At 31.5% G+C, this 20,942-nt stretch overlaps 2 protein-coding genes across 2 annotated transcripts in view; both read right to left on the reverse strand.

Moving 5' to 3' along the window:
• The window catches only part of LOC127709791 (uncharacterized), a 40,004-nt gene extending 26,210 nt beyond the window's left edge, over window positions 1-13,794 (reverse strand). Inside the window, exons 1-10 of the mRNA XM_052215431.1 lie at window positions 13,612-13,794; window positions 9,939-10,196; window positions 9,407-9,627; window positions 8,159-8,264; window positions 7,001-7,117; window positions 6,189-6,324; window positions 4,701-4,881; window positions 3,885-4,161; window positions 1,687-1,873; window positions 1,171-1,382 (exon numbers count right to left, since the gene is read on the reverse strand). Of these exons, the coding sequence (XP_052071391.1) occupies window positions 1,171-1,382; window positions 1,687-1,873; window positions 3,885-4,161; window positions 4,701-4,881; window positions 6,189-6,324; window positions 7,001-7,117; window positions 8,159-8,264; window positions 9,407-9,627; window positions 9,939-9,960 (1,459 nt within the window). The 5' untranslated portion in view covers window positions 9,961-10,196; window positions 13,612-13,794. The remainder of the gene's footprint in view (window positions 1-1,170; window positions 1,383-1,686; window positions 1,874-3,884; window positions 4,162-4,700; window positions 4,882-6,188; window positions 6,325-7,000; window positions 7,118-8,158; window positions 8,265-9,406; window positions 9,628-9,938; window positions 10,197-13,611) is intronic.
• A 128-nt stretch (window positions 13,795-13,922) lies between these two features.
• The window catches only part of LOC127709606 (uncharacterized), a 29,619-nt gene continuing 22,599 nt past the window's right edge, over window positions 13,923-20,942 (reverse strand). The window contains exons 15-18 of the mRNA XM_052215207.1: window positions 20,525-20,559; window positions 15,750-15,891; window positions 15,329-15,543; window positions 13,923-14,324 (exon numbers count right to left, since the gene is read on the reverse strand). Coding sequence (XP_052071167.1) covers window positions 14,142-14,324; window positions 15,329-15,543; window positions 15,750-15,891; window positions 20,525-20,559 — 575 coding nt within the window. The 3' untranslated portion in view covers window positions 13,923-14,141. The remainder of the gene's footprint in view (window positions 14,325-15,328; window positions 15,544-15,749; window positions 15,892-20,524; window positions 20,560-20,942) is intronic.

The raw sequence follows: 20,942 nt of genomic DNA on the forward strand, positions 1-20,942 counted from the left end.
GAACATTTATTCAGGCATTCAGCATATCATGCCACAACTTTGGAAATCGAGATTAAGTAATATTTAAAGCGTGTAAAGGGTAATTAATTGGATTTAATCTTGTTCAAGCTTTTGAACAACACTTACATTTTTTACACTTTCGATACATTTTAATTTAACAATTACTACTAACCTACATATAAATCTTTCAAAGACTATCAAACATAGGGTATTACACCAGTAGTTATTCATTTACCTTGAATGCTTATAAAAAAATCATCAGGAATGTTTAATGTTTATTACAAAACATGACTGAATTAGCGTATTATATGCTAAAAATATTTTAGACCTTTAATGAATACTTTACAAGATTCTTGCGTTGTCATTTCTAACATATTTTTTATGAGCTGAATTAATTAGTGAATTTTGCAATAACTGTATATTTAACCTTGCTTATTTTGTATGTTCTTGAAAACGTTACTTTTTTAAATTGTCACCTCGTGTTTAAGGGTTTTAAGGTTTGGAAAATCTAAACGTCGTCTACCTAAAATTTTGAACAACAACACTAACGAAATACAAAAAGTTACTTCATTTTCATGAGAAAACGACAAAACTTATAAGTCATAAGTAGTTTTGCCCAAAGTTCTATCTTCCATTTTTTGTCCTATGAATTGGTTTAGTTATTAAAACGTCATGATTTATTCAACAAAACGGCTATTAACGGCATATAACGTTCATAAACACGCTAGCAAATTTTTCGAAATGGAACAGTATCGACTACATTATGTAAATATTAATATGATAAACTTGAAACACATTTCTATATTGTTTCCGTAGTTTAGTAGATAGGACGTTAGAAATTGAACCTTTATGATAGAAACTACTGTTTAAATCACGACAACCTATAATTTTTCTCCCAAAAGAAAAGAAATTGGATCATATTTGCCTTGCTAGTCATAAGTAGAGTAAAACAGTGAAAAAATAAAACAATGACAAAATTAAAATAACTTTGACCCAGGAGATATTATTTGACTTCTATAACACACCTTTTCGATAAAAACTGCTAAATATTGTATGACAATTAAACAATAACATTTTTAACAAAGGTCTCATCAATGTTCAAATAGTGAAAACAACATATACATGTATATGTTAACATTCTGAATACCTAAAACTATTGAATAACCCAACCTGCTTTGTTGTAAGCGCGTATGGTGATGTAAATACGTCGACCCAGGGGTAAAGGAATGGGTAAATTTGTCAACAAAACCATGTCACTGTGCGGTAACATATTTGGTGGATATATGTCTGCTGATCCTGGAGATGTTCCTGCTCGAATCACATAGTATTCTATCTCAGATTGAGCGTCTGCGAACCCAAACCATTTCGCTGATAAGTAATTCCTACAAATAATGCAATAACTCTAATCATGTATAAATGTATGATACAAGATATTATATTTGAAAAAAAAACGTTTAAAAGAAAAATGAAAAAGAAAGTAAAAACATACTGATTCTTTGAATTTATTTTCCTAGTGTTATTTTTTTTATTTTCTTAAGCTTGCAGAAATTGTTCAAAATATTCTGAATTTGAGGTAATTATCCCATGCAATAAATCCATTTAACAATGATTTTATCATTGTTCTATATGCTGACGTTGTTTAAAAAAGTATGCTACATATACATTGAAAAAAATGCTCTGATTAACCTTGCTGATTGATATTCAATATCATGATCATCTGTACCATCTTGTACAACTCCTGGGACAGGAGGACTGTTATCTATAACAACACCATCTGATGTCGCTGATCTGCATAAGTTTCCAGTATTACATGCAGTAACGGTTGAATAGTATGTAATACCTGCTTCTAAGTTTACATTGGAAAGAGTAAAATCTGAAAATAATAAATAAATGTCTAAAGATAATTGAATAAATAAAAAAAATGTGAATATTCTTTGAAAACTGCTTTTATGCAGATTTATTCATAAAGAAATATTACTAAAAATATATAAGATATCAACACGAGTATTTACTTAAGGACGCATTCCCTTATGAATATTTACCGGTCTTCCAATTTATGCAAACACTACGTTCGGCGGAATCAATCAATCAATCAATCAATCACTCAATCATTTCACTTTATATTTTACTAAAGGTGTCAAGTACCAAAGTAGGTACACGCTACAGAGCAACATTAATAATTCTAAAAAAACATATTATGGATATATTCTGATTATCTGTATATCTCGTCTAACCCTGCTACATTAATAATTCTACAAAAACATATTCTGGATATATTCTGATTATCTGTTTGTCTCATCTAACCCTGCTACATTAATAATTCTACAAAAACATATTCTGGATATATTCTGATTATCTGTTTGTCTCATCTAACCCTGCTACATTAATAATTCTAAAAAAACATATTCTGGATATATTCTGATTATCTGTTTGTCTCATCTAACCCTGCTACCTATTATCTCATATTAGTGTATAATCGTCGATAAAAGAAGGGGTAAAATATACCAAGGGAGAATACAAAAATGTTAAGTCGACGAAAAACAGACCAAACTATGACCAAAAAGAGAAACAACGAAAAGACAAACAACAGTCAACAAAACAAAACGATCGTTTTATTCTTTTCATTTTCTCTTGTATCCCACTGCGTTATTGATTGAAACATAAAACACTTGATATGCCATAATTTGAAGGATTATAGACATATCCACCCTCCATCAGAAAGCTAAATACAAAAGGAAAGCACAAAGTCGTCACAAAACAGCATACTGCAGATGTGAGATAATTTCACCTAATTGACACTTGGTTCCACTACACTGATTCTTATAAAATCAATAAAAAGAAACGGTTCGAATTTAACTGAACCAGATGCACCCATAAATAACCTTTAAATGATACTCGATGCAAATATATTGATAGTACTCCACAAAATTAGACACTAAAGATTGTACTAATAAACTTTTGATTTATGAATTATTTGCATTCCAATATGGTGCATATACAGCCGTGTCAGTATGTGACAGAACGTCATCCAGTTGAAAAGAACGAAATCTAGGTTTAATGACAATAAATTTAGATTTATATGCATCGAAAAGAAATATTCGTCAAATACATAAAATAACAACGTCGACATTACAAAAAACGTTTGCTTTTCATTTTGTCGTTGAAACGATGGGATATGTCACAAATCAAAATTCTTACTATTGCTTAAAAGGTTTAATTGATTAGATTTTCCATTTCAGTTTGATTTATCGTTGAGAATGACCACAGTATTTTGAGTAAGGATGGCACCATTCATGTTGCTGACAAGCATTCTATCTAGTTTGATATTCAAGATGTTTAACATCAAAACAGTTACAGTTGTATGTATCTTTTCTGAACTGATATCGAACGAACACACCATTTAGATTGTAGAACTCCAAGACAATGTAAACGGAGAATTAAACTACCTGATTATTATGTAGTGATTATTTTCGCGGAGTTTAAATTTCGCGATTTCTATAACTAAACCTTTTTGCGAGGTGTTATTATCACTTTTTTCTTGTTTTTCTGTGCACGTTTTTATAGAACGAATATACGCAGATTTTATCTGAATCTCAAAAATAGTTAAAAATAAAATCCCTTGTGAATATTAACCGCGTTACATTATCTCATTCTAAGACATTGAATAAAACAAATTTTTAAACATTGAGCATTAAACCTGTACAAAGGGCAGCCATTTCAATTACTTAGTTATATTACCTAGAATAGTGACGATTGAAAAAAATCTCAAATATCATAACAATTTATTTCAAAAGTACATAGATCATTTTTGTGCCGAATATGTTTTATTTTCAAAATTGTAGTATTTATTATTTTGCACAATGAGTGAGTAACATCTAAATTACCTGCATGTATTCCAACAGTTTGTTGTGTCATCAAATCATTACAACCAGGACATGTCCCAATGTTTACGATGTAATATTTGATGATGGAATGTGGATCATGGAAACCTTCCCAGAAAAATGACAGCTGTGTCATATTTGTTTGGTAATCGATATCTTTCTTATCTGGTCTTGATGTATCTTTTCGCCCGTCGTACACATGCCCAGTAGATGGTGGCGTTATGTCGTAAATGTAGGCCCACGTTGATTTGCTAACTGATAGGTGTGCTCTATTGAAAGCCTAAAATCAAAATATAATGTGAAATAGATTGCTATGTCGTAGTGAAATATTCCTCGACGTTTATAATAGATAGAAATAGTTTCAGAAATAGACTGTGGTCAAAGTTTTTTTTTAATGTACAGCTTTGTCATCAAAAGTTTAGAAAAGCAAGTTATTGTACTAACAAGTGTTTAGAATTTCATTCAAAACACATGTAACTAAAGCTTTGTAAATACGAACTCCTACCAAAACTAAAAAAATAAATATCTGGTACTGCAGAAATGTAAGCAAATCACGCTTCTGACGAGACGTTTATCTGAGCATTAAAGACCGTTTGTTACCCTTTTAATAAGCGTTTATTAAATTGAAGTAAGATTAATGGTATTTATCTTATATCTATTGGGAAATTATATATTGATATCAGCAATTTGAATAATAAATCTGAATTTTAAGCGACAATACACAACTTTTATCATTTGCAACTCATACATTTCATATAATAAAAAATGATATTTCAAAATAATAATGTAGATTATCAATTTAAGAAACCATTGTCGTACCTTAACTGTGATGAAATATGGATATCCTTCAATGATATCGTAACTTCTATCTTCTAACGACATATCACAATGTTGTAAAGTTTTAGAGAATGGTATAACGTCGTCCTGACCAGGAAGTGACCCTATTCCCCACATATAGTAATGAATTCCACTTTGAACATCATAAAAGACACCTTCCCAGCTGTTTAAAAAAAAATGTTTTTGCATTTACAACAAAAAGTAATTGGGGAAAAATATAAAACTTTGTTACAGAAATAGTTTTTTTAAGACCCAATTTACGCAAGTCTAGATATCAGATACATTTGAAACACCAATACATCAGGTTGAAGCCTATTAAAGAACATTAAAACAACGTAAGGCAAATTGCACACAGAAACAAAGAAAAACTTTGTTTAACCAGCTGGATGATGGTTCAATATGAAAAAAATCCCCCAACAAACCCAAACAGAATGCAGCGGCGGGTGCTCCAGGGGTCCACATGTATAAGGGAGGTTAAACTAACTAACGACGACTCTGAAATGATTTTAAAAACATAAAATATAGAAGATCCAAAGGGGACCATTACAGATCATAAGTTGAACAAAAACAGACTAAGACTGAGCAAGACGAACCTCATCACTTATTATAAAGGGAGGACTGCCTTACCCACTGGACCCCCAGACCAATGTTCCGCTATTAGTATCTAATTGTGTAGTATATCGGAGAAACTGAAATTCGAACAAGGAAAAAAATTTCTTTTAATAAGAAATCAATTCGGAAGTGAAACAAGGTTCGTGCAGATATGTTGATGCTCCGTTAAGAGAAGATTAGAAAACTGAGATGTCTAGTAATTGCATCAATCCTTAAACAGAATATGACCTATCAGTATTTATTTCAAGATTTGGTATATATCACAATGAAAACACTTTTTGTGAAAAAAGGTAAGGCTGGTTGTGATCTTCATTGTAGACAAAGGGGACAATTTCAATGTTATACAGAAAACCATCTTAATTGTTAGCAATATTCTAACAAATACCAAAACACCGTTAGACGATTGTTATATTTTTAGATAGTTCATCATCTAACCAGTCCTTCTGTGAATAAGTTTTTTCATTGCGTTCTGGTACCCATAAAACTAGAAATTCAGAATTATAAAGATAGTGCATAATTTTTCAAAAGTCACCCTTATATATAAATGTATTAATCATTTGGTTACCTATATGTTGGTATTTTGTGAACATGACAATGTTTGGATCCTGAAATTTGCAATAGATGCAGTAATTTAAGGCGACAGTAGTTTACCGATGTTTAAATCTCGAAACGGATCAGGAAAAGACAAATCATTAAACAGTATATCTAAATTGCTTTTCAACGACCGAATCAATACCTTTGCTGTTAAGACTATACATGCCGGATAGTATCATCCGAAATATTCGACATTAAACATTATTTATTACGTATCTATATTCCTAAATATTTATTTATATACTTAATACAAATTTCATTTACCAAGCTTCTATTTCTGTCAGATTTGATAAAAGTCTACCACTGATTGTTATGGATTTACTAGATAACTCTGGAGGTGTTGTATCAATAGTTATAGGATCTGATCGAATCTCTGTGCTTCGGTTAACAAAATCATAAGCTTAAAGGAAAAGAAAAATATGTTTTCATACACATGGTAACCAATTCGTCTTTCGAATGTCAAGAAAGAAATGAACAATCCTTGTGTCTTGACTTTGTCAGAGCTAGGTTAAATTTTCAGCGTAAAAAAACCATCGTTACAACAAAAATATATGTTTCAAATACACTCAAGCAAATAGTCTTGCCACTGATTTATATAGCTCAAAATTAATTGCTTTTCACAGGACTATTCTTCAACTTCCTATCCCTCACAAACGCACATCTTTCCTCTCAGGTACCTTGTAAAATGCACCATGTCGCTTGATTGAAGCTCCAAGGTTGCATAATTGTAAGTATGCTTAAAACTCGATCTCACGAACTTAAATGAACAACACAAGTCATCGTGACAGATTGTGTCACAGTATTTTTTTTTTATTAATTTGTGCCAGCACTTGTATGGGTGGTTGCTATCTGATATATAAAGCAGTTTATCGAATATACCTGAGTGCAGTGATGTTTAATATGTATATGTTAAAATGACGAATCTATAACTTTAGTGTTTGTTGTTATTAATGTTCGCTAAAAATGTAAAATAAATTCCAACCTGTCTATTTACTAAACCGTGTCCTGTATTTACGTAATCTTATACAAGATGAAAAATGTCAAATAAATTTTATAATCTTGATATGACTGATTACCTGTAACAGTAACAAAATATTTATGACCATTTTGAAGCTGTAGATCATGGAATGTCACATGGTTTGTCAATTTAACATTTTTATTATCGACAATGTCCACACCTCCAGCAACAGAGCCTGAAATATATGTATCAAAATCAAAACAAAATAAAGGTTTAGCTAGCTATAAAACCAGATTTAATCCACCATTTCCTTTATAAGGAAATGCCTGTACCAAGTCAGTTATATGACAGTTGTTTTCCGTTCGTTTGATGTGTATGAGCTTTTGATTTTGCCATTTGATAAAGGCCTTTTCGTTTTGAATTTTCCTTGGAGTTCGGTATTTTTGTTATTTTACTTTTTACACAAAATTCATAAACAAACTTTTCTTTATACCGTTTTGAGATGATAAAATTGTTATTTTTTTTTAGCAAAGCAAGACTTGTTTACCAAGTTAGGAATATGGCAGTTGTTATCAAATAGTCCGTTTCTATGTATGTTGGCGTTTGTTTTATGTAGCAGTTCGGTGTTTCTGTTGTTCCGTTGAATTCCTCTTATAGCTGATGTGTTTCCCTCGGTTTTGGTTTGTGACCCGGATTTGTTTCAGTTAAATCGATTTATGACTATCGAACAGCGGTATACTACTGTTGCCTTTATATACCTTAGTTAACCATAGTAACACAAGGATAAAATAGTAATAAAGTATGTAACAACAAACGTTATAAGCGTGTCTACAACGAAATATGCATGAGTATAACAAAATGTATAGCATATTTGAATTAATTATGTTTAAGATGGAGAAAATATATTGATCTGTCAAAACTAGAACGTTATAGTTTGCATCTTTTCTCTATTAGGTTACAGATAAACAGCTAAGGGCAAACGATACTGTTTTAAACAAGTTCTTTTGAAAACGAGTTTGCATATCGATTTATTTTGAACGGAGCAAGATATATAATAATTAAACGACAAAATAACGTTATTACCTATTGGATCATCTTGATTGTTTTAAGTAATACTCGTGTATTTCTTTCCAACAGAAACAAGTTCTTTTGAAAACGCGTTTGCATATCGACTTATTTTGAACGGAGCAAGATATATAATAATTAAACGACAAAAGAACGTCATTATCTCTTGGAGCATCTTGTTTATTTTAAGTAACACTCGTGTATTTCTTACCAACAGAAACTAAGTATCTTGATACTCCAGATGAGTGCGATGAGTATTTTGCCTCTTCCACGTCTATAAACGAGTCCCAGGTAATTAATATATCGGACGAGGTTGTCTACATTATATAAAACAATATTAAAAACAGTATATGATAACATTCTATTCGTTACCGTGTTAATAAAATTAAAATTCGGGCTATTTTGTTTTTTTTAACTAATAAAACATTCAATGAACTGAACATTTCTTACAAAAGCGAAAACTTTGATGGTAGGAAACATAATCTTTAGTGATGTTTCTTGTTACGGCTTAGGGAGATAAGCCATGTCTTTTGATTTTATTATTCCTTGTGGCATCCCAGATATTTTTTGATTTTTTGGTTTTCAATATTTTTCAAAATTGATTTGGTTTTCTGACAGTTTTATTTCGAGCACCAATATAAGTCTTTTATAAGAAACGCAAATATTGTGGACTAAATTATATGCCCGGTAGGATTATTACAACCCTATTAGCTTGTTCCAACATAAGTCCTACCGTACATCTTGCATACATCTGCGATGAGCATTCACTTCAGAGAAGCAAAATATTCGATTCAGAAAATCCTTTGATTTACTGCGGGATTCGTTGTTTTCAGTGTCAAAATATGTATTCAAAAATTTCAGTTCTGAGGCAAATGCTGTTAAGCATTAGGCAAATTGATTATCTTAAGGCTAAGTTAAGATTCCTTAAATGATATACTTTGAATATACATGTCCACATTTAGATTACGGTGAATATTCACAATCTTTCGGCAACAAATTGATCAATTGAAACGCATTTACAATTATAGTTCCTTGACACAAAAACAGGGTGATCCGAGATGGAATTTAAGAAGCCAGATTTATCCAAGGGAGAAATTATTTTCTTTGGCACATCAGTTATATTATACAAATAAGAACTTGTTATGATTGCCAATGAGACAACTTTCCAGCAGAAACCAAACGGCGTTAAAGTTAGCAACTATAGGTCACCGTACGGCTTTAAACAATTAGCAAAATCAATTACACATATAGTTAACGTACTTAAAAAAAAACATTTCCATAAATTACACCCCTTTCTCCCTTTTGACAATCTGGATCTACCTATTAAATATTTCATATACAATCATGCAAAATTACATGCCACTAATCTAAGTGCGCTGAAAACTAACTGCAGTTTTCATGAGAATTCGTCTACCATCTATCCAGTAACAATTATAAAGAAAAGGCGAAAGCTCTATACCTGAAATAAAAACTGTGGATCGCGACCTATCCAGACATTTCCAGGTTTGGGAGGTGTTAAATCTACTGCTACCCCATCACTGCATGTTGTTACAGCGTCTAATGATTCTCTCCATTTTTCATGTTGAATCACTGTCTCTGGTGCATGTATACAGACTGCATAACTTCTTCCGTGAATCAGATATTCCGTTTTGTTGAATTGTACATTTATGTACCTTTTATCTATTAATGAATTTAATAGTTTGTACAATATTTGATATAATACTAGTATTTTTAAATATGATCAATTTATTTAGAACTTTGCAAATCTATAATTTATGAACTTGTACTTCCTTTTTTACTAGATGCAAAAAATGTTTTGAATTTATATTATTATTCATTTTATGTCGGAGATTTTTTTCCGTAATTCAGTTTGATGATATTTCCAACTTCATGACTGAAATCATTTATGAATTTATTAATGTTTTGTAAATATTATAATACTCCCGTTTCTGTATTTATAAACTCATGTTGTCTTAAACATTGTAAATTACCTGTTTGGCCACATTGTATCATATCTAGATGCGAACATGGGTCGGATATAACAATATCTGTATATTTCTTATAAAAAGTGAAAGCATTATTGACTTTTACTTCAACAACTGCCCACTGATAGGATGAATGTCTTAATGTAGGCCATACAGCGGATAAAACATTCTTGTAAGGTGTGTAGTCAACATCAGTGTGAGTCCAAGATGTATCTTTTCCCAGATAGATGTCCTTTCCAATCCCGTTGTTATGTTTACTTTCATCTAATTAGAAAAGTAAGTTTAAATAAACAACATCATTAGGGTTAATTAAGTTGGATACACACAATTCCAAAAATCTAATAAAATTTGTTGTTTTGACAATCCGAATCGTTAACAATATTTCTACAGGGAATTAGTATAACAATTGTCATCGGTCATAGTTGTTTGGAAAGGACAAACATAAATTGCTATTGTAAAATCATGTCATGTGTATTCTGTATATACTTACGACTAGTTTGACACATGTAAGCAGTCCTAGTCACAAGTCATGAACTTGGTTAGGGATTGTCTGTACTTATATCTGAGAATTTCATCATTTAAAGAATTTTGTATTGACGGCATATTAATGCACACGTATTCTAGACTAGGAGTGATTTAATTAGAGTTTAATATATGGTAATGACACTTTTTTATAGTTTATGACCGTAAATATGTGTGCATTTGGTCATTGTTTGCTGTGATGTTTGTTTTATTGTATTCTTCCTTTACAGTGAAGGTAATGTTGATTCACATACATAAGATATAGTTCTGGAACTATCAAAATATCGTGTCATTAATCTCATCATCATATTGGTAACATTTTATATCCCATTTTATTATAGAAACCATGAAAATACAGTTTGGTATTTGGTATCGTTAATGTAATTGATCAGCAGAATTTGTACAACTGGTATACTTAAGCTTACGGTAGATAACGATGGGCGTAAAGTGATGAACATAAAACAATCGATAAGTCGCGTCGGTAATGAAGCGGCTAAAGACGATTCACGAAACCTTAAATACTAGCAATTACCCTTTACGGAACTTAAAGGCGTGCCGCAAGTAAATTATCCAAAAAGAACAATAAAAGACGTAGTTTTAAAAAAAATCAACGATTTGGTGTGGTGTTGTGTGTATTGATGTATGTTTGCGCAAATTTATCGATCGACGTAAGTACTCCAATTTTGCATCTGCAAATTTAAGCGAAAGATACCAATGGGACATTCAAACTCATAAGTCGAGAATAAAACTGACAACGCCATGGCTAAAAAAGAAAAAGACCCACAGACAAACAACAGTACACAAAACACAACATAGAAAAAGAAAGACTGAGCAACACGAACCCCACCAAATACCGGAGGTGATATCAGGTGCTCCGGAGCACCCGTCGTGCTGCTCATGTAAGTACAAACCCTGTGATAAGTCTAAACCGGTGGGTCACATTCGGATAAAAGGGGACGGGATTGTAGTTACGACAATTGGAACATATCCGTCGACATCTGTGAAACAGATATTCCATAATGGTCAACCAACTCGTGAGGGCGTTCATAAAATTTACGTAAGTTGGGGGATGTCTTATCTCATTGAATAAATAAAAAAAACTGTAACATTGTATAGGTTGTATAGTAGAATTAAGAACATTTATATGTTTCTTTCATCATTTTTTAATTCATACAAAATCTCAAAGACTAAAAGAAAAACATCTTGCCATGATGTTCTGTCCCTCAATAACCCACATTTTGCAAGTGTTTGTATCTCATAACTTGAATTTGACATTTAAAAACAACCTAATATTGAGGATCTGCTTCATATAAGGATAATATTCATGCAACTGCCAAAAGTAGTCGACTTAAAACTAAGGTCAATGAAAAACGTGACGTTTTCAGTTGCCCACTTGTCAATTTTCCATTATTCAGTAGTATTATTCCCTGTGCCCGATCGTTTGGCGTTAACCCATCTTAATTTGTTACTGACATGCATGTTTACATTATACAGATTTTATTCACAGGGTCTTCCTTATAACGCAAGATTGCTTCTTCGTGGTTTTGAAGAACAACGACCGATATCGACAATAAACGCGTTTTAAAATCACCATGACGATTTCGTTGACCGAACGATATGTCTGTGTTTAAACCCATAAGAAACAAGCGAGGTCATAGATTTTTAGTTATATTAAATGTTGTCTCATCTTTAGATATTCCGATTATGTACTATTCTCCAAGTTCATGCGTTAAATGACCTTTTTAGAATGACCCTGCTCTTTTGAAATCCTCGGTGGAACATTGACCATGATATCACTTTGACTTACACGGCGGGAGATGCGTGCATATCAGAACAGTTACCTTGTCGAAAAATCGGATAGTGAATTTACTTAATGGATTTAAGATATTTGAACATAGGTTAACTTATGTTGCTTCTAATGACGTATGTTAAACAAATTTATATACCTATGTGGAGTTATTATCTTTCAGAACGTCAGGTCTTTCTTTTGAAGAATCAACCCGGACGATACCAAGTTTCAATGAAATTTGCTTCAAGGCAGAAAATAATGACCTGTGTAAGGTCATTATTTTCCTTGATTAAAATGCAAACAATAATTTTCTTAAACATTTAATTCGTTTGATAGTATCGCGAGCTATGGATAAAGACATAAACATTCCTGTCATCTGTTTTTAGACTGAATTACAAAAAAAAGTCGTGAACGCACATTTTAACGTCTGAAACAAATAATGTGAAATTTTGTTAATTTATCGCTACAATAAAGGGACAATATTTGAGATGAATTTGATAATGCAAAACCCTTCATAACACTAATATAACAAACCAGATTTAACAAATTCATGTGTAGGATTTTGAAAATCGCATTGAGTCACACTGTATTGGAAATCATGCCTTGACCTATGGATATTCGTTTTTCGTGTTATATGTACATGTATCAGTATTTCGTGCTCTATTCGTGTCACTTCTGAATTTATTACATCTATAGGTACCTATACCTTTTACTCTATCAAATGATCAAATGGCCACGTGCTTTATGATAGGGTTTGGGGGGGGGGGTATGATATTTAATTCTGACTAAGTTCTCTGTTTAAAAAAATGTCATTCAAAAGTGAAAACAATAATTCTGAACAGCTCGTTAAAAACTGTTGAATAATAATCTGCTTTTCCGCGATGAAAATGTCACGAAAAAATAGAAAAAACATAGCATCCCCCTTTCTTAAAATAAGTTGAAAATAAATTACTTACAAAGTGACTTGTATTTTTCATACACCGTAACAATTCATTTGTGTCTTGCTTCATGCATTTAGTGATATTTCTTTGTAACTGGATAAAGATTGCTAAAGCTTATTATATCTAGATTAATAAGTGAGTTTTATTTCACGTTTCAAATGAGCCGTAGGGCATATTAAAACCAGTACGGATCAGAAAAGAATATCCCACTTTAGTGTGGTCGGTAAAATATGATGAAAATCTTGCAAATCTTTGCAGAAAATAATATTTTTTTACGGTATATAAGTCAGATAATGCATATTTTAAGGTTTTTCTTGTCGTATAACACACCGAGTATACGACAAGAAAAACCTTAAAATATGCATTATCTATAACAGAAACCTTTTGAATAGGTTTAAAATTCACTTTAAATATAAAAATAAACTACCTGATTCTCCAAATGCATCAATAACAATTCTAGGTGTTATTTCAGTGTTTCCATCTACCACTGTAACATTGCATTGTTTTACATCACCTGATATCACAGACCAAACTCCTGCTTTATTTGTCCCTTTGACATTTATTTGCTTACACTTGCTAAAATCTATTTTGTCTGACAACGGAATGTCAAAACTGAGCTGAAGTAGAAACAATATGCATATTTTTATACATGAAAATCTCCTATTTAGGAACAAGGTCAAAGTTTGCATAAAACCCAAAATGAACACTGACCGAAAAGGATGAATGATTATGGCCTGTATTGTAGCACAAATATAATGTGTGGAGGAATATGCATAGCCCTTTAAAGTTAACAACCAAAAACACTAAAAAGGGCAACTGCAATTAGTCGTTGACAGTTAATGCCGAAATGTTTATTTTATAATTTCAATTCACTAAAAACTAACATCATCTTTCAAAAATCCGTTTTACAATATGAAAACAAGCGAAAGAATATGACTGGAACTGGAAAATAATAAATTATAACTGTCTTACATGAGTTTTGTTTATCTTCATAACATTATTTACTACATTCCATTTTTCATACAATCCACCCACATATTGTCCGTCACTTATAGCCCATTCATATGTTCCTATAGCATTTAATGCCTCAATCCTGTCTTCTGTATCAGGGTCATACATAGCTGCAAATACAACTGTCATCTGAAATTAAAGCGGACCAAGATTATAGTTTCTTAAAGTACGATGGTTTCTTAAAAATGCAAGAAAAGCAAATAACTTTAAATGATTTTTGCAGTTTGTTTTTATGTTGTGCTGTTACTCCACTGTCCAATGTTATGGTGAGCATTTAGCGCTCGCAAACATGTCAACCCAACTACATTCTTTAGGTACCTGTACACAGGCAAGAAATTCAGTAGTTGTCGTTGTTTCATGTCTGTCATAAATAAATAATATATTCGTAAATAGTTTAAGGCCGTTAGTTTTCTCGTTTGAATTGTTTCACACTTTTTATGTCGGGCCTTTTATAGCCCACGGTATGGGTTTTTCTCATTGTTGAAGGACGTACCTTGACTTATAATTGCATATATATAGTTTATTAAACTCTGATGGATAGTAGTTTTTTTTTACATCATACCATGTCTCCTTATTTTTATATTTAACAAATTCAAAGTTTGACTGCCCCGTTTAAAATATAATTATTTTGAAAACATTATTTTTATTTTAATCATGTTTATTTGTCGAATATAGTTCAATAATTTTTTTCGGTACTTAGTTGAAACTTCAAATTGTTTTATTGATATGAAGAATGCAGGCATTTTCGTCGTTCATGTGGTTTTACACATGTATTGCCAGATGCAATTGAATATGTAATAAATAATGACAGAATATTTGTAAATCCCATTACGAATTTATGTACCTACTCTGATTCAGTTATCTCGTCAGTGATTAATGCCGTGTTCTAATATCTATTTTTGTTAAGAAACTTGGTTTATTGTTATCCCTCATAAATAAATAAAAAACGATTAAAGTTTGGGCTTGTGTGCGTAGTAAAAGACTTATGACAATCTATAGATGTTTATTTCTAAAATCTGGTGATGTTTATTTGCGATTTTATTTGTATTTACCCGTAAGCTTCTTGCATTAATGTATTTAGGAAAATATTGACAAGTAAAGGATGACAATCTATTATGAGATTAAAACTTAACCTTTTGACTCTCCAACTGAACATTTATAGAACCAGTGACAGGATAACTTGGTATTACAGTTACGCCATTGCTGCTTATTTCTGGGAAACATACATCATCAGCACACAGTTTTATCGTAAATCTGTATGTCAAACCAGGCTGTAGATCTAAATCAGTCACTATCACATGACTTTGGGTTCCTATGTAACTAAAGTCCCTGAATTTGAACCAAACTTCTGAAAGTATTTTAAAAAAAATTGAATTCAATATTCCAAACGCATTGAGACATAACCATCAATTTAACTTAAAATCATTATTTTCTTTTTACTTAAAATAATGAAGTGACTTTTCGGAGAGTCTCAACAATTTTTATATGAGACGAGAGGAACAATGACAAATCGTTAGAAGTAAAAATTTATTTTATATTACTCCAATGGCATACCTGCAACTGTAGATCTTTTATCGATGCTCCAGTATGCACTTCGGACAATGTGTTTTAAATTATTTGGAACTTCCCACTTTGATTGCAGAGTTGTTGTCGATATCTGATAGTCAATGTCAATTTCACAGCTAGGAACAATATCCTGAAAAACATTATAAATATTATAAAGATAAACGAAAAAAACTTAGAACATAGAACATAGAATTCCAAAGTATGATGTGTCCCTTCCTAAATAGAGGTGTTTGTATCTGTGTTAGTCAATCGTTATAATAAGATGGACTTATCAATAAAAGATAAGAATAAATGTTTTTTGTTTGCGGTTGCAAGAGGAGAGTTATAGATACTTTCTTGTCGTATACCACATCGAGGGGTGTCAAGATTGTTCAAATGAAAGCTTTCTTTTGTGCAATCCTGACATCCCAAGGTGTGTTATACGACAAGAAAAACCTTAAAATATGTATTATCTGACATATGTACCGTCAAAAATTATCATTTTCTGGAAAGATTTGCGGAAAATTGTATCCCATTTCAGCGATCACATTAAAGTGGGAAATTCTTTTTATGGTTTAGGTATGACCAAGCCTTACGGCTCAATTATAAGGGGAAATAAAATTCACTTATCTAGATATAAATGTTAGTTATCACTGTCCAGTTAATCACAATTGTACTGTAATTACATGAAGCAAGTGTTTCGGTATGTGAAAATACAAGTCACGCACTTTGTAAGTAATTAATTATATTAACTTTATAAAAGGGGTGTTATGTTTTTTCCCCTGGTTTTATGACATTTTTACAGCAAAAACAAATTTTTTTTTCAACAATTTAAAAGGAACTAACATTTTTTCCCCTTAAAACATTGAGAATAAGGGTAGAATAATATATATACAATTTAATTTCGCATAATTGTGCGTAAAATCCGTGTTCTGGTACTAACATTCCGATCTAATAAATGAAGTAAAGGATTCTTTCTGTACAAAACCTAAATGACATTTTTAAAGCGAAACACAAATTATTTTTTCAACAATTTAAAAGGAACTAACCTTTTTTTCCTTAAAACATTGAGAATAAGGAGAGAATATTATACAATTTAATTTCGCATAATTGTGCGTAAAATCCGTGTTCTGGTACTAGCATTCCGATCTAACAAATGGAGTGAAGGATTGTTTATGTACATAACCTTAAAAGAATATTCAAGATAACCCCCGATTGACAACAACACACGATTACAATTAAATGATGTTTTAAAAAACTGTAGTTTGCATTATAATCGGGGAAAATAATAACCTGACACGTATTAGATACAGAAGAAAAGTAACATGTACCATGATGTTTAGAGATATTTAGTCTTTAATAAAATAGGTATTTTGGGTTAAAACTAGCGCTTCTCAATTCTATCAGCTGTAAAATTATTGCGTATTCCTTTGGTACACATCAGTGGAGTAGGAGTTGATTGAAAAGTGGAGTAGGGGGGAGGGGACAACTTAAAGTTACAAGCAAAATAACAGACCTTTAATCTATATTTTCTATCATAATAGTCTCAAAATCTAGAATTACGTTAATGTCCTTTTTCGTAGCCAATTTATATTTTAATAAAAAAAAATTGCCAAAAGAGTGTGTGGGGGGTGGCTTATAGTATTGTTCATACCTTTGCAAGTTTGTAATGCAGGTATGGGCCCTTTTCCTGGCTCTTATGCACCTGCATTTATATATACCCCTCCACACCAAGAAAGAACATACGTACAAACAAACGTGTTTTGCCTCCTCCCTCCCCATACTGAAATTAGGGGCCATTGCTCCCTTCCCCGGCTCATACCCTCAGCTCCACAAAAATTAACAGCAAAAAATATGAATAACAGATTTAAGACACTTTAAAATTCAACGACGTATACAAATGAAATAAGAAAGAGTAATCAGACAAACGTAAATACAACATGTATAGATATTGTAAAAATCAATAAAATAAAGAACAAAATATATAAATATAAAAAAAGAAGCTGTTTCTCTTTTTATGGGGAATAATTGATTTTGTCTCGTTTTAAAGTTTTTGATCCACTGATTTTGGAAATTATTTTTTTTTTTTTGGTTTAATTTCATTCTTATTACAGTAACGTGATGTTCGGGTAGACCCAATTATTGATCACGTGACACACTATTTTTTCATGTTCCACCCCATTATCCAAAATGGGTGGTACAGTCGAACCTCGTTGTGTCGAAGTCGAAGGGACCAGACCAAAGTATTCGACTCATCCGAGGTTCGACTCATCCGAGGTCGAGTGTGTCGTCAAAATTTAAAATGCAAGAAATACGGTATGAAATTTGCGTAAACTAGATCATTGACTTTGAACAGTGTGCCTTTTTTTCGATATGACACACTTTATAATTGTGTATGCAATCGCCATTGTTGGTCCTTCATAATAATCAAACACACAAGAACAGATACAAATCATGCACAAATAAAACCAATAGTCTTCACACATATTTATAAAGGTCAGTCACTATAAATTATGAAATCATTCGCGGAACGAAATAAGTTCTGAACGGTCTCTGATGAGGGTGTCTGCTGTACATTAAATTATCATGAATTTATGATAATTGTCTTAATCCTTTATTTATTGTTATTAATGAGTTTTAATTCTAACGATTGATTTAATCTCGGCTAGTGTCATTTAAATTCGTTTCGTTTTTATCTCATGTGAAATATGTTCAACACTCTAAAGTTCCGCTTGTACAATCAACAAAGGTGTTAATTACCGGCAACTATAAACATGTCAATTTAACTGTTATACAAACAAGTATGTTTACTCAGCTTTAATCTCTTTTGAAAATGATTAGGTTACATAAGAAATACATCCGATTTGAGTTCTTATCATTAGGTCTGCATCTTTGGAAAATTCTTACTTTCGAACTTCGAGACATCGGGGTCAATTTACATTAATTTTATATTGACGGGACTATAAAATTTACTCGACATAACCGAGTATTCGAATCAACCGAGTTCGACTCATCAGAGGTAATTATGCATTGATCAAACGGGAATTTTACCGGGACCGAGAAATTACTTCGACTCATCCGAGTTTTCGACACAACCGATTTCGACACAACGAGGTTCGACTGTAGTTTATTTGACGTTGAGACTGATTTGGTGCTATCACAATTGGACTGAAGCAAATTGCTTGAACATGAAGAGGAAAGCGGAAATCCTCTGTATAGTTCGATTTAGACGATTTAAAAGATTTCAGCTTAACTGCTAAGCAAACAAAACCACGAGAGGTTTGTACATGGAAACATTTTTATGGTTGCAGTTACTCTTGCAGTCAGTAACATCGTAGACACTTTATTTAATTTCAGCATTTTGGGACATAGTTAGCTTTTTTATAAATATAATTTTATGAACACTTTTCATATAAATTATATTCACTAAACAAGGTAATTAGGTCACAAGGAGTACGATAAATTGACTATGAACTCACTGAATGCACGAGTGACTCTATTCATAAAAAGTGTCCATGTAACTTCATAAAAAGAATCGGTGTATACCTTGAAGCACTTTTCATTGTACTCTTTAAAAGAATGACCTATCGTTCTGAAAGAAAATAACTCCATGTAGGTAATAATATTTTTTTTGAATTATGGGTTAGACCATACTTGGTTATGTTTTATGAATATTTAAAGCCCGAGGCGGAGCCGAGGGTTTTAAATGTTCATAAAACATAACCAAGTAAATTGTCTGACCAATTTAGAACATAATTATTCAAACCTTCAAGTGACATTAAAAAAATCGTCCTTTCTAATTGTAATAATAAGACCTTAATATGAGTTCACTTTAATTGTTAACATTGTTAATAAAAGGGATGTAAATCATAAATTTAATGGTCATTTCAACAGGTGCAATGTAATAGCACTGATATAGTGTTTTGAGGACAAATAGGATGAATTGTTCAAAAATGGAGTTTTTTCTGCTTCAGGTAAATATTTATAGAAAATAAAAGGATATGGAGTAAATGTACATGGGACAAAATCGCACACAATACATAGAAAACATAAAAAATTATCAATGAACAGGGCTTTTATTCCTGTTCTTCATCTTGACAGTTGATTTAGGGTCTTCAACAATGAACGAATTTTACCTTTTTATATCTCAAATGATTTCATTTTGAAAAGCACATAATGTTATAAAAATTACCTTTTCGAAAAAGTATATTTGTATATTAATGATAAAACTTAATAAAAAGATAAAATTACTATCCTTCCGACATCAAATGCTTACTTTTTTATTGACGAATGTATTGTTTTTTTCCAAATTGCCTTTGCCTTATAGATCAACACTCATTGTTTTTTTTTACAAAGCATTGACGTTAAGGTCTCGTTTAAAAATTTGATTAAATATTATTTTATCTACATGTTTAAACCCCTTTTCATATTTTTTGTGTGTTCTATATATGTACCATTATATAACTTTTGCAATATTCAAAACTCAATTTAAGATGTTTTATAATTCTATTATCTTATTTTCATTTAAAATAATTTGACAAACAACAGTATTCATGATTTTTTTTTCTTTTGCTGTTTTCCTATGGAAATTGCCTCGGGGGTTTGTAACACACTTCGTTAGTGCAGTTAAGAGTTCACTTTCATAATTAATCTACAATGAAAAGTCATTCATGTATAGGATTTTATAGTGCATGGAAAGCCATGTACTATGAAAAATAGAAGGCAAAATACCGATTTTCCATTGGACGAGAAGGGGTGAGTATGTTCTAATATATGTAACTTACACGGACGTGATGACTTGCATTCAGTACAATTATATCTGCAAAGAAAGTTTACAAATATTAAACACATATATTATGAAAGACAATTACCATCATAATTAATTTTATTTATCAATTTATTCTTCGATGTAACATGGCAATTCGTCTTTACAGCTTTTATAGTCTACATGTATATATCTTATTGATAGGTGTCTTTTTGTATTTAAGTTCCTTCGTACTTTCTTGTTTACAAATTCGTCTTAGATTTCAATGACGATAAAGCGCATCGTACGCACGAAATTTACAAAGTGTTATTTTCATTTAAGGGCTTCGGTAAGGATTTTCCTCATTGTTGAAGGCTCTTTGCTTATTATGGATAATTGCTACATTGGCAATCATATCACATCTCCTAATTTTAAAATAGAAAGCTTTTGTTTATTGG

The sequence above is a fragment of the Mytilus californianus genome, unplaced genomic scaffold (assembly GCF_021869535.1).
Source record: "Mytilus californianus isolate M0D057914Y unplaced genomic scaffold, xbMytCali1.0.p SCAF_7, whole genome shotgun sequence".
Taxonomy (NCBI): domain Eukaryota; kingdom Metazoa; phylum Mollusca; class Bivalvia; order Mytilida; family Mytilidae; genus Mytilus; species Mytilus californianus.